The sequence below is a fragment of the Platichthys flesus genome, chromosome 7 (assembly GCF_949316205.1).
Source record: "Platichthys flesus chromosome 7, fPlaFle2.1, whole genome shotgun sequence".
Taxonomy (NCBI): Eukaryota; Metazoa; Chordata; class Actinopteri; order Pleuronectiformes; family Pleuronectidae; genus Platichthys; species Platichthys flesus.
Window position 1 is genome coordinate 21913640 of NC_084951.1, and position 13991 is coordinate 21927630.

At 40.6% G+C, this 13991-nt stretch overlaps 1 protein-coding gene across 5 annotated transcripts; it reads left to right on the top strand.

Moving 5' to 3' along the window:
• Nucleotides 1–2197: 2197 nt before the first annotated feature.
• Nucleotides 2198–13464, top strand: LOC133956485 (6-phosphofructo-2-kinase/fructose-2,6-bisphosphatase 2-like). Of its 5 annotated transcripts, none has more exons than XM_062391579.1 (17): nt 2198–2327; nt 3337–3506; nt 4348–4473; nt 5252–5348; nt 5528–5594; nt 5677–5751; nt 5834–5890; nt 5988–6112; nt 6877–7084; nt 7912–8058; nt 8144–8248; nt 8975–9104; nt 10163–10225; nt 10307–10371; nt 11477–11677; nt 12310–12381; nt 12473–13464. In XM_062391579.1, the coding sequence occupies exons 2-16, from the start codon at nt 3428–3430 to the stop codon at nt 12364–12366; spliced, it is 1602 nt and encodes a 533-aa protein (XP_062247563.1). In that variant the 5' UTR covers nt 2198–2327; nt 3337–3427; the 3' UTR covers nt 12367–12381; nt 12473–13464. The 5 variants fall into 5 exon arrangements, with proteins under 5 accessions (XP_062247563.1, XP_062247562.1, XP_062247561.1 ...); XM_062391578.1 differs by having other exon boundaries at nt 2218–2327; nt 3317–3506; XM_062391577.1 differs by having other exon boundaries at nt 2238–2327; nt 3320–3506.
• The last annotated feature ends 527 nt before the right edge of the window (nt 13465–13991 follow it).

Below are 13991 nucleotides of genomic sequence, written 5' to 3' on the forward strand. Positions count from 1 at the left end.
ATGTGGAAGTGCTGCGATCTTCTTCTTTTTCTTGTTGAATTTACAGAACAGTCTGAGACAAGTGGGTTTAAGTTGTCATCAATACTGGGTCAATGTGTACGCTTGATGGACAGAAACACGCTGAGAATCATAAGCCCATTATGACTTGTGCACCCACCCTTATAGCAGCCATCTGTCCCCGGCTGCACAGCCACTCTCTGGCATCTGTCCTCTCAGTGATCCAGCTTCTGGGAATGAGCAACAACTATGTAGTTCCAGATGATCTTGTACTGACAAATATAATTTGAAAAACTAAGCACATATCTTACAAAGGGTTGTTTAATGTAATGGTGTATTAGTTAGACACTGTGAGGCTAGTTTCCTTTAAGAGAATAAAGACTTGTGATTGCAATGACTTATGTGGCATATTTTCTGTATGAAATAAAGCTGTAGAATTAAAGGGGAATGCCACTCAGTTTTTTTAAATGCATGTTCTTCCTTCGATATGTGTCAAAAACGAATTACCTCGATTCTTGTTATTGTTTTTCCCGGATTTGAAGCAGAATTAGTGCCCAGCAAAAACCTCTTTTTGTGATCCCAAAGCAACTCATGTTTCTTTTTTGTGCGGTTGTTTTTATTGTTTTATAACTCAAAATAAAAAAAAGGGTCAGCAAAACACTCCATTTGGTCCACCTTAGTATGTGGTCATACAAGTAACAGTATTTCACAGTAAAGCTTGGAGCAGCATTAACGGACCCTCTCACCTTTTTGCATGTTGAGGTCAGGCTCGATGCCCCACATGTCTAGTGCTGACTGATAATTGGACTTTTCATGAACACATGAAAAATAGTTGATATAAACTAATAACTATGTTTGTAAGGAAACCAAAACCTAGTAGAGACTTGGGTGGAGTTAACAAGAATCCAAATGATGCTCTCACTGTAGGATTTATGTCATGGACCCAAGAGACAAGGTCTAACATGTCTGCCAACCAAATTTAAAAAAAATGTAGTTCAAACTTACCAGTCCTTTTATAAGGAGGCACTAGTGAGGACACATTTTAGGCTTTCTGAAGTGTGGGTCAACTTTTACAAAGTTTTGAAACATGAGAGGCCCCTCAAACACAGCATGTAACGTGTTGCCATGGTAATTCCCTGAGAAATGAAAAAGAAAGCATGAAGTCTTTGGGACTACTCCAAACAGATTTGCAAGATTATCTGGCTGCTGACAAGATGGCGGATCTCTGTGCTCCATGCATGAGAAATGTTTAAGTCAACTGACAGTCTGTAATTTAGATAGATAGATAGATAGATAGATAGATAGATAGATAGATAGATAGATAGAGTTTAAATGATATTGTTTGTGATATGAGAGCGTACAAAATGTAAAGTACACAGTGTCAGTTGACTTTTAAAACACATTTCAATTGAATGAAGTTTGTGTATTTTGATTAATTTGTGTGCTACTCATGTAAATGCATGCAAGAGTATTTGTGCAACTTCACGAGTATGAACACGACAGAAGGTCAACTTCCTTTCCTTTCCCGTGACCAGCAAGAGGTGCTATGAACAAGACTGAAATTTGGCCAGCAGCTAGAGTCAATATTTTAAAGTTCCATGGTGAGTGTTAAAAATGTGCAGCGATGCAATGGCAACCCCATGTGGTGGAAACTCACAATATTCACAATTCAATTAGACAATTAATTCACCTTCAGAGTGCATCGCTATAGGTGTTCATGTAGTTGGATAAAGTCTGAAAGACAATGACAATATTTTGTGTTTCCATTTCCAACCTTGATTTTAATGGTTTAATATAAATAGCTGAAGCAAATTACTCCAGAGGATGCTATTTTAATCATTTAATCATATATTCACACAAATACAAGTCATAAAACATCCACATTTCAACCAAAACAACAACAAAAAACAAAAACATTTGTACAATTTAATAATTATAATATAATGTTAATATATTAACACAAGGCTATAATCAAACTGTGGATTCACCTGAAAATAATACATTTTCCTTGAATTTAATGACTAAGTGAATATCCACATGAAAATTCAGGGTCAGTAAAAGTCTATTTTCTTAAAGTTTATAAAATATGTTTTATTTTGAAATCTAATATCCTCATTGGTCTGCGGGCATCTAAATATTTTATTTTGCCGGAAGTTGACAGTTGTGATCTTCCGGCAGCAGCAGCCATCACACCGGGGGGCGGAGCTACAACCCCGAGCAGTAGCAGAAGCAGCAGAAGAAGAAGAAGAGTCTCCGCTTGTGGACGCTGGTGATGGCTGCTGGTTCACAAGGAGGAAAACTAATAGAACCAAACACCTGCTGCCTGTTCGGTGAGTTTACACCTTTAATATTTGACTCAGCCTTTCCCTGGACGTTTACTTCCTTGTTTTAAAGCGACATTCGCCTCCAGGAAAGCAGAAGTGATGAAGTTTGCAGCTCAGTAGTGTTGATGCAGCTCAATGGCGACAGGGTTTCATTAAGGTCACACATGTGTAACTGATGTTTTAGTGTCAGTATTAAAGCTTTCACCTCAGTGTTCGTCAGTGGTTCTGGGATCTATGGTTTCTTTTACGCTGTGAACGAAGGAAGCCTCAGTCCTCTGGTGAGGGGCTCAGGGGGTGTATGCAATTTTATACATCATCAAATTGTATTATTAACTAATTACTAATGTCAAATAGTCCTGAAAGCCTCCATTGAAACCTCCATTCCCATACAACTGAATGGGACAGGTAATTTGGCCTCAGTTGGTTAATCGATAAGTCGATCAACAGAAAATTATTGTTTTATTTCGGACCTAGTTTTTTAAATGTGACAGTTCACTACTTGTCTTGGTCTCACATTATTGTGGATTTGATATTTGTTGCTCATTGACTCTTGGCCCATTAAAAGCTCCGTGAGGAGGTGTCGTGTTTAACTCACGAGCAAAAGTCAAACTTTAAACTTAAAAGAAATATCAATTTGAGATTTATCCTGGTGATCATAATTATCAATTAATGCCTGATATGAAAGCTTTTGCAAAACATATGGAATCTGTCATTTCAGCAAAAGAAAGCGATTCTTCTCGTCCCTGAAGCTTTTCATCAGGGAACACATGTGATGTTTTATTATAAGGATTTGTAAATTAACAACTTGTATTTCCTGTCGATCAATGATTTACTTAGAATAAAAGAAGAGGTTGGCAGGTCATGTTGTAGCCACGTGGTTAATGTCTGCACCAGTGTCCTACAATGAATTCAGTTTGTTGTTCAGCATCTTAAAATGTATTATCATCTCGGATCCTCACACAAGTTGGCATCTGACAGTGTTTGATATGATACAGCAGCGTCCTGTCCTCACCAGAGAGATGCTGACCTCCTCACACCAGTGACCTTATAGCCCTTCATCCCCACGTCAGCCGAGACAGACCAGAAGGACACAGATCAGCCCCGTCATGGCCGCCCGGCAGCAGAAACCTGCAGCTGCAGTGGAACCTAAAAGGACGGACTACAGAGCCAGCGAGAAGAAGTGCTGTGAGTGGTTTGTCTTTTCTCTGAAGGTGACGCGTTGAATCATTACCTGAGGCACTAACCTGTTTGTGTATTAATGATTGAACACTGTGCACGTTAACAGTGGCATTGTGATCTGATGCTGTGTCATAATGGTTCTTTAATAAAGACAGATAAGGTTTCAGCAGGCACTGATGTCAGCTGTGACGTCCATTGTTAGGAGACGTACAGTGCATGGGTGTGTTTGCACAAGCATAAACACACACGCACGCACACACCTTTTGAAGGAAAGCACTAGTGAGCTTATCAAGGTCAACTTTTAAACTCACTTAGCTCCACATAATAATAACTTCACAGTCACTTTAAAGAATCTGTTAATCAGAAAATATAGAAAGGAAATGATTCCAGCAAATGTGTATGTTGAGCACAAAATGACTGCTGCCTGTCTGGTCTCCAAGTTTCAGGTCTTGAGTCTGGTCTGCTCTGGTCTTTGTTTTGTTTTGTCGTGGACACTGACCAGAGAAGGAGGATAGCTTGAATATTTTCCACTTGATGTTCCAGCCAGCACAGGCTAACTCAATTTGGATTGCTAAGCAGCAGGAATTTGAGAAACATTATCCAACAGCTGAGGGGTGACAGTGTTATGATGGAAATGTTAAACTGAGCGTTAGTCAACCGGTACATGAACTCTACATGGGTGACTTTGGATTATTTCCCAACCCTTTAACTCCTTGGTGAAAACTTGTATTTGTGTGTGTTTGAACGTTTATGTAAATAGTGTGTGTATCTGGCCCCTTATCACCAATAGTAGTAATAATTTACGTAATAATTCAAATCTGTGTTTGTGTGCGTGCACAACCTGCAGCTTGGGCTTCCTACATGACCAATTCTCCGACCGTAATCGTGATGATCGGCCTGCCCGCTAGAGGGAAGACCTACATGGCCAAGAAGTTGACACGCTACCTCAACTGGATCGGAGTGCCAACTAAGGGTCAGTACAGAAGCAGCATATGGTTGAGTTTCCTGCACGTCGCAGCATTTGATTTTTCTTTTTAGAAAACAAGAGCCAATAAATAAACTTAAAGGGTCAACCTATCCCCTTTTCCCACATTTATAAGTCCCTTTAACATGTGATGAACTTTTTCCTCAAGATCCTTGTATTATTCTCAGAGATTTTGCTTCATCTCACAATGTTAAGAAAAATGAAATAAACAATTTCCTTCTCACCAACATTTTACGAGTTCTTTCCTGACCCATCTTTTCCTGACCCTCTCAATAAATTGTGTGGTAATCTGTCCAATAGTTTTCCTGTAATCCTGCTAACTGACAAACAAATGCAGACAAAAAGATTAAAACCTCTTTGGCAAAGGTAATATGTTAAATCTACATTCAGTTCCATTTTGAGGCCTGTGAAATATCTGGTTTTACAAAGACAGCACTGTGTTATTTTGTGAAAGGACACGTCTGTGTATACTGTGCAAACATGCAGGTAAAAAGGGGTGGGGCCGTGGTTCACTTTGTTACAGGAAAACTAATGACATTCAGGGGTATTATGATCAAAGCGTTAAACTGTTGTCAAATTTCTGTCTCTGGCCCTTGTCCAATGTTTCTGTTTGTAGTTGTACACTTCAGTTGTCATTTGAAAGGAATGTAGATGGACTGGTTTTGCAGAGGCTGTTGAGTTGAAGGTTGCCCCCTTGATGGAACTCACAAAGTTCAGCCGTCCCTTCTCATGTCGATCACTGACTCTCTGCTTGATTCTCTTACAGTTTTTAACCTCGGAGTTTATAGGAGAGAAGCAGTGCAGTCGTACAAATCATACGACTTCTTCAGACACGACAACAAAGAGGCAATGCAAATTAGAAAGTGAGTCGACAAAAGACATTCATTACATTACATTCATCTCTGGTGTAGCAGACTTATTCATCCTCCACTGCTTAACACCTGGTTTATTTAACATGTATATCCTGTTTTAAAATTATCATATGCTGCTGAATGTGCATTTAAATAGCTGATGATATCCCCTGACAATTGTGTATCCACAGACAATGCGCTCTGGTAGCACTAGAGGACGTCAAAGCATATCTGAACGAGGAGGGAGGCCAGATCGCTGTGAGGACACACAAAAAACGAAGCTCATTCCCTGTTATATTTTGTGTTGTTTTTAATGTACTTATCTTACATTGTTCATCAGGTGTTTGACGCCACCAACACCACTAGGGAGAGGAGGGAACTCATCCAGAATTGTGCCAAAGAAAATGCATACAAGGTCAGAATCTCATTGAGGGTTTAATGGTGTGACCTGATTTTACAGCGTTTATGAAATTAAAAATGCATATTTCTTTTCTCAGGTGTTTTTCGTAGAATCGATCTGTGATGATCCAGACGTCATCGCTACAAATATTCTGGTAAATGATGCATTTGTGTTTGTTCTCTCACGAGAACACGTCTCATCCTGCTTTGTTACAAAATAAGTCATGGCTACAAAATGTCTCTGTCATAAAGGATGTGAAGGTGTCCAGCCCAGATTACCCCGAGAGGCACAGAGAACGTGTCATGGAGGATTTTCTGAAGAGAATAGAGTGTTACAAAGTCACGTACCAACCTTTAGATCCCGACGAACACGACAAGTAAGAACCTTTCTTTGTTAAGAGTTCGGATGTGTTTTGTCTTGAAACTGGTAACACTTCTCACCAGTAACACAATCCATGTAAAAGTCAGTCAGAGCTGTTGTTTTCTTGTCTGCAAGAATGTGTTGTTGCAGAAGTTGTCCAGCAGGTGGACACAGCAGCTAATCTTTTAATATGGACGACTAATTTCCAGTGTATTGTTTTTTCATTTACACAGTAAAACTAGGAATGCTTCGGCTTCTTATTGTCAGAAATCTGGGTCATGTTGTGACAGGAAAACAAAACAATTCAGACATTGTTCTTTTTTAAACTCCTGTTGGATATACTGTAGATGGTTTCTTTGGTTTCTTTATTAATCAACTGGTGATATTTGCAAATCCAAATAGATAGATAGATAGATAGATAGATAGATAGATGGATACTTTATTAATCCCGTGGGACATTTAGGACATTACACACATTATAGTAGTATTTAGATAAAGTAACACAACTGAGACTCGGTAGATACTCTATTTCTGATCTTTAATTGTAGTCAAGAGGAATAGTTGTTGCTCTTGTTCGACCTTGTCACTGTTCATGAGCTGAGCTGCTGACGAACAACACTGCAGCATGTGATAGATAAAATATCAGGATATTTTGGCTGCACCAAAAGTACAAGATATTCACTCCTTATCCGTGTGTCCATTTTAAATCTCTCCCGCTCTGTGCGTGTGATTTTGAACTCCCCCTCTGTCGTGTGTGTGTCTTCTCGCTCTGACCCACAGGAACCTGTCCTTCATCCAGGTCATAAACGTCGGCCGTCGTTTCTTAGTGAACAGGGTGCAGGACTACATCCAGAGCAAAATAGTCTACTACCTCATGAACATACACGTGCACTCCCACTCCATCTACCTCTGCCGCCATGGAGAGAGCCATCACAACGAGGAGGGACGCATCGGGGGAGACGCTGAACTGTCAGAGAGAGGCAAACAGGTTCCTCCACATATCCTCACACTGTTTCACATGTGGATGCTGGAAAGACATCAGAGTCTTCCCAAGAGTCTTAAAAGAGCTGGTCGACTTATTGAAGAGTTAAATGAGAAAATGAATACCACTCTCTTATTTGTCTGTATCTGGTTTGGTATACAAATGATCTCAAGAAGCTTTGCATACAGCGTAAACTGCCGGGGTGGAGTCATTCACAAAAATATTCTGCTCCTTACAAAAGAGTGAAACACATGATGTCAGTGTGAATTATATATTCTTGATTTATGTTTTTATCTGTTAAATGTGAAGTCTCCACCACAAACATTCGGCATTTATTTTTGTCCACTGGTTGTTTGGAAACCACATTCCTCTGTGTAATCCACAGAGCCGATTTATCGTTGGTCTTGATCTTTAGAAGTTCCTGAACTGGATATTGTTTACTTTTGGACAGAGCCAGTCTCGGAGCTCTTCCCCCTGTGTCCACTTTGCATTAAGCTAAGCTAACGGTTGCTGGTTTTATAGCTTCACAATTACTGAATAAGAGCAACGCATCTAAATCTTGGCAACAAAGCAAAAACTAGTCCTTTTATAGTGATTAGTACAACTCAACAAGCTTTGACAAAGTGATTCTGTCAAGGCGTAAAATTTAAAACAACATTCTTAGCAACTGACAGATGACATTTAAAAGCATTAATCAATGAAATGCTGCTGCTGCATATCAGCTTAAGGCTTTTAGAGAAGAACTAATTCATTTCATTCACTGCAAAGTTTCTTTTCTGTGAGCAGGTGTCAGTTCTACAGTAAAAGTCCCTGTTCTCTGTCTGTTTCCTCAGTTCGCAGTAGCTCTGAAGGACTTTGTTGAAGAACACCGCCTGTCGGACCTGAAGGTTTGGACCAGTCAGCTGAGACGCACCATTCAGACGGCAGAGGAGCTGGGGGTTCCCTACGAGCAGTGGAAGATCCTCAACGAAATAGATGCTGTAGGTCTTCTCTAACACCACGGACAGATGCACTGTGCGGCCATGTCATAGGATTTCCAGTGTTTTGATTTCTCTTGTGTTTCAGGGTGTGTGTGAGGACATGACCTATAAGATGATTGAGGAAACGTTACCGGAGGAGTTTGCCATGAGGGACCAGGACAAGTATCACTACCGCTACCCTGGAGGAGAGGTGAAGGCTCCTCCCTGTCTTTACTGTGATGGTGTTGAAGAGTATGTTGTGCTGTTGGCAGTTTGAGTGTGTCAAGGAGTTTTGGACCATCCACACACACATGACTGTATATCTCCCTTCTCCCTTGGCAGTACCCAAGGTCAGGTTATAGATAAAGGGCCACAAACAGTTTATTGTCGCGTCTAGGCTCAGCGACTTTCACACGACAGAGAGGCACCAATTCAACTCTTTAGCGTATTTCACGAATTGAAAGACGAAGGACACAATGTGATTTAGGAATGTATATATAGACTTAACTATCCACTAGGATGCGAACACCTCCATGTAACATAGAGAGTGACAGCAATTCTACTCTTTCATGGATGTGCTGTTGGAATGGGTGACGCAAGTAGAGGGAGATATACTGGGGAAGCTGTGGGAGACATCTTCAGACTTGAAGCACCCCAGTTACTCTGTTGACGTTTTGTATATTGTTTCACCTTCTGATGCATCAAGTCCACATTATTCTCTTCTGCATAAAACAGTTCTCCTTTCACCAGCTTCCAGAAAACTTCCATAACAAAACTGACCTTCACTGATATGAGGGTTTGTTCAGCTTGTTGTGGTCGAATAGTACACTGCACTATTTTTTGTAATAGCTACAGGGTTACAGTTAGCAGGAATAATAACCATGTGTGTGAATAAATCTGAACCAAACCAAACTCTGTGTTTCCTCTCTGTCCGTAGTCCTACCAGGATTTGGTTCAGCGGCTGGAGCCAGTGATCATGGAGCTGGAGCGGCAGGGCAACGTTCTGGTCATCTGTCATCAGGCCGTCATGCGCTGCCTGCTCGCCTATTTCCTGGATAAGGGCGCAGGTAACGTACACGAATGACAAGACACGGTTACCTCATACTGTTGACTCCTCTGGCACCAGCTGCTTTTATAATATAACTAGAACTTATATGATCGTTAACATCAAGCGAGACTTCTCCAGAGAGCAGTAACTGAGCTTAAACTGTGGCAGAACAGCTTCACTGAGTAATTCAAGGTCGTATGGTTTGAGTGTTAAACGTTTCTGAGGGAGGTGATGAAGACACACTTGAGAGATATTAAATGACCCTAACTACCAATTTACATATCTAGTACTTTAAGGGGAAATGGGAGCATCTGCCTTCACGTTACAACGATAACTAGAAGACAAATGCCTCACTCTAATAAGCAGATTGACAGAAACACATTTGACAAAGTGCAGATTTCTGGGGCTTCGTGTTTTGTTGATGCCAATACAACGATAAGGCCTCTTGTTTTAGTTGGTCTGCTGGGAGTGTCACATGTAGCTCGACAACATTTAGATATCTTTGTGGCCTTGAGATATATTTGCCCATTTTATCGTGAAACTCTTTTGAGCCCTTTTCCATTTGAGCAAATAGTGTTGATTATATAAACGACAGCATCAATAGAAAAGTACCAAAAATCAACAGCAACATAAACTGTGGATTTCTTGTATCATAAATATGTAGGTATGGGAGTGTTTGGCAAAAAAATCAAGGATTAAGGCAAAATAAGTATAATTTGATAATGATAAAATAAAAACATTAAATCAAATGGGAAATGAAGCTCAAGGCCTGATCCTGAATCTGTCATATGGCAGACAGAGGGTTTCATCAGTCAGCAGAGGAAGTGGTAATTGTTGCAGCTTCTGTGTAAATGCTAAATCACAGTTAAACCAACCAGCTCTGACTGGCATGTTTTCCCACTGGATCCTCCCATAGCACATGTTGCACCACAGACTTAAAATAGCCTTTTACAAAGCACAGCAGGAGCTCTGCAGTAGTGTAACACTGACATCACTAACATGAGCAAAACATCCTAATCTCGAGTCTAACCAAAGCACAGAAAGTCTCACATGTCATTTTTATTTTCCCTGTCACAGATGACCTCCCTTACTTGAAGTGTCCGCTGCACACCGTCCTCAAGCTCACGCCAGTGGCTTACGGTGAGACTCCCATCACAGTTCAGAGGTTAACCGAACCCCGACAGAGCTGTGACGCCTTTTTCTCTCGCCCTCCTCTCCTAGGCTGTAAAGTGGACATGTTTGACCTGAAGGTTGAGGCCGTCAACACCCACAGGGACAGACCATTAGTAAGCTTCTTTCTGTGAATGTAATGTCTGTTTTGTCTGCCGCCGTCCACCCAGTTCACTGCGGTTACACTCGGGTCAGGGTTATATTCACAAGTTCAAACCAAAAATTACACACGGCAGTTTCAGCTTTCAGGAACCAGATATTCAGTTGTTTCTAAAGCTTCCCAGGCTCAGACGCCTCAGCCTCAAGCTCTGTGTTTGCCCAGAAGGAAAACTTCACATCCATTCTTCTACTCGGATCAATAAGTACATGTTTACACTCTGTTCTATGATATGCATCTGTTTTAAGAAGTGCTTGAAGGCAGATTTAGTTACTGTTTAACAGAGCATAGCTTGCTGTTTCCCTTTCCCTGGCCTTAGCCTTCTATATAACGGGTAGTTAGCCACGATGTTGAACTGTTCCTTTAACTTGTCTGTTCCATCGGTAGATGAAAAGAACAGCGAGAGGCATTAATCCATTTTACTGTTGAGGTTCTTTAACAACAGCCGGGCCGCTGGCTTTACATTACATCATGTGACAATGACATTTCAACCTCTAAAGTTTCTTTTAAATTTCTTCTCAAACTTTTCCTCCTTTCCAAAGCTGTTGATTTGCTTTTATTTACCGTTATATTTTAGTTATTTTAACCAATTTGTCTCCTAAGTGGCCAATGTCCTATTTTTTGTTACACTTCTTGCTGTTGAGGGTTAATTTCATGTTTCAAATGACTTGATTGGTCAGTGGGTGGAGCTTTAAGAGATCTTAATCCCTCATCACCAACCATTAAACCCACAGTTACCCTGATAATCACAAAACCTGTTGCGTAGTACAGGGCCTGTCCCCTGGTTGTGCTGTTTGTGTCGGTTTGTGGCGAGAGTTTCAGACAGAGTGGGTGTTAACACATAAAGACATTTACTGAGAACACCTCCTTGTTAAATGACTGAGCACTACAGCGGCTTCTATATTTAGTGCTGTTTGTCTCAGTTGCTGTTTTTATCCGTTTCCTTTCTCACAGTCAATTACACAGGAAACAGTGATTTCAGCCCGAGGACAGATTTAATTAGTCCCTGATAAAGAGACGTGTGTTAATCTGTCCACCTCGTCTGTGTGTCCCTCACCGAGCAGAGTAAAGCCCAGACAGATGCTGTGCCGCCAGCCTTCTTCAGAAGAAACAGCTTCACTCCGCTGTCCAGCCAGGACCAGATCAAACGTCCTCGTCTCTACAGCATGGGCAACCCTCCACTGGCCCGCATGTCCCAGCCCCCCAGTCTACCCAGCATGCAGTTCTCCGAGGCGTCGGAGGGGGCGGAGTTGCTGCAAAGCCAGGTCAGTGTGGTAAATATAACAGGTTTAAAGACTCTGTAAATGGAGGAAAGGGATATAAATGGTAGTTGTGACAATAAAATAAATAATATTACGAGCTAATTAGGGAATGAAAATTGTTGTTGTGGAGTCTTAGCTCTCATTTAATTGTTTATTTACCATATTTTACCCTTGCAACCGTTCACATTGTCCTTTGTGTGAAATCAATAGTATGACGTCTATTTCTTTGTCTGTTTAACACATCCGTGGTTCACCAGTTTTATTACCATTATAAACCATTTCGTCTGTTTCAGGCCTTCATATGTTCAGATGTGTGAGGTCACAGCTCACGTATAAAAACCTGCTGTTGTGTTATTGTTTTCCATGTACACGGATGTTGACGACAAACACCAGTGCCCCTTTACAAACATGTTTGATGTTGTAGTTTTGCCACAGTTCTTCCTGGTGTTGCTGCCCACAAAGTGACCTTTATTTAGGTTTTACTCCTTCAGAAACAGGGAGTGCCTTACTAGGGCTGGCGACCTCAGATTTTAATATTAGCTGGAGCTCAGTCCGTGCCAGTCAAAACAAACTGCTCATTCCTTTTACAGGTTTGATGTTTCTCTGAAAGTCTCTGCCTCTCCTTTGCCTTCCAGCAGGACTCTCTGAACGGTTTCACTGCAGCAGACACAGACGACAGTGTTCGCAGTTAAAGCAGAACTTCAGAGGTATTTTCAGAGTTTTACCCTCGTATCTTTCATGTGTTACATCTGAACTCTCCACCACTAACATCTCCCAATGCTTTACCCTTTATCTCAGGCTTTTCTCTGCTTGGATGTGTCACCAGTTCTGAAGACCAGTAGGAAAAAGCGCTACCATTTTCTGCCATGACATACTTAAGTGCCCCATGTCTGTATATCAGTATATACGTGTTTTCTGTTTAGTTGAGGGTTGGCCGATCTAGAGAGTTTTATTTTGTGATTAATCTCGAAGTAGTCCCATCTCAGAGATTGTTATATTGTATGTCATTATTTTGTTTTATGGAAGGCTTAAGAGGCAGCGGTGGACACTTCTAAAGGATGTATGATAAATCTGTTCAACCCCAGTATGAAGCGTTTGAAGGAACAGGCTGAGAGAGTCTGTATCAAGACCTGAAGGATCATAATCGACCATCTCACTGGACCAACATTGGAAAGAAGCAAACGATGGAGAGAGGACGTCTCGGTCGCTGGACATGTGCATGACCATATGGAAAACTTAAAGCAATATTGTGTTTCAAATGGTGCAAATAGAAAAATGTCTGTGTGCCGGATATTCTTAACTGTAAATTTCAAAATCCACATTTTTGATCACGCATCATTATTGTGTTGAAAAAGATTGTGATATCTTTTTTGTGTTTCCCACCCGTAGTTCAGTTATTGTTGGATAAGGAATGTATGTATGTGTGTGTGTGTGACTGTGCACACATGAACATGAACTCAATGCCTTTGCATAACAGCCTTCAAAACTGCTCTGTAAGCCTGCTCATAATAATGAAAAGATATGTATGGACTAACTCTTCTGTATTAGATGTAGGAAGCTGTGTGGGGTGTGTACCTCAGGAGAGTGCCTCTCTACAATGCAGCTACATGCAGCCTTAATGTGTTTGAATCTTTCTTAAATTGACTTATCTCAACATTCCCAGGCAATTTGCATCCTTCCTTTGGTGTTCTAATAAGATAAGGTATTATTAAACATCAATTTTTTTCTGTGGGCTGGGATAAAAATGAATGAAACCTTTTCTGGCCCCTGTAAAAAGTGCAGCAGCTAAAGTGTCTCTGTGACAGTTATTCCTCTCACTGTGTTAAATGGCTGTTGCCTCCAAGTCCAATAACAGCTTTAACACATTAAGCTTTCCACTGTGATAATAACAAGCTCATCATATTTTAACTCTGCAAAATTTATGCTGACATTTCAAATTATAAAGTTTCGATTGGCACTGGGTACTTTACTAACGTTTAAACCCACCTACATTCTCTGTGTATAATTTCCATCTATTATCTATACAACAAAAATACTGAGTACTCAGAACTGCCTGAATAGTATCCAGATCACATCCATTCATTTGACATTTGTTCCTGATCCAAGGTCAGTTTAACATGTACAGAACATGAGATATCCAATTCTGTGGATTGGCAAAACACTTAGATGTTTCTAAAAATATGTTACGTTACTGCACACTGTTATTTTACGTGTATCATTAAATTAAGTTAATTTGAAACAGATTTTACAAGGAGTTTTGTTTTGGCATCAGTCATACAGAAGACAAACACGACCAACAAACAAAAATAGGTCATCT

What these genes read in the sequence shown, in the direction of transcription:
- LOC133956485 (XM_062391579.1), top strand. Translation starts at nt 3,428, where the DNA reads ATGGCCGCCCGGCAGCAGAAACCTGCAGCTGCAGTGGAACCTAAAAGG. An exon ending in GAGGCAATGCAAATTAGAAA is followed by an intron (nt 5,349 to 5,527) that starts GTGAGTCGACAA and finishes GTGTATCCACAG; the next exon opens with ACAATGCGCTCTGGTAGCAC. An exon ending in GCTCACGCCAGTGGCTTACG is followed by an intron (nt 10,226 to 10,306) that starts GTGAGACTCCCA and finishes CTCCTCTCCTAG; the next exon opens with GCTGTAAAGTGGACATGTTT.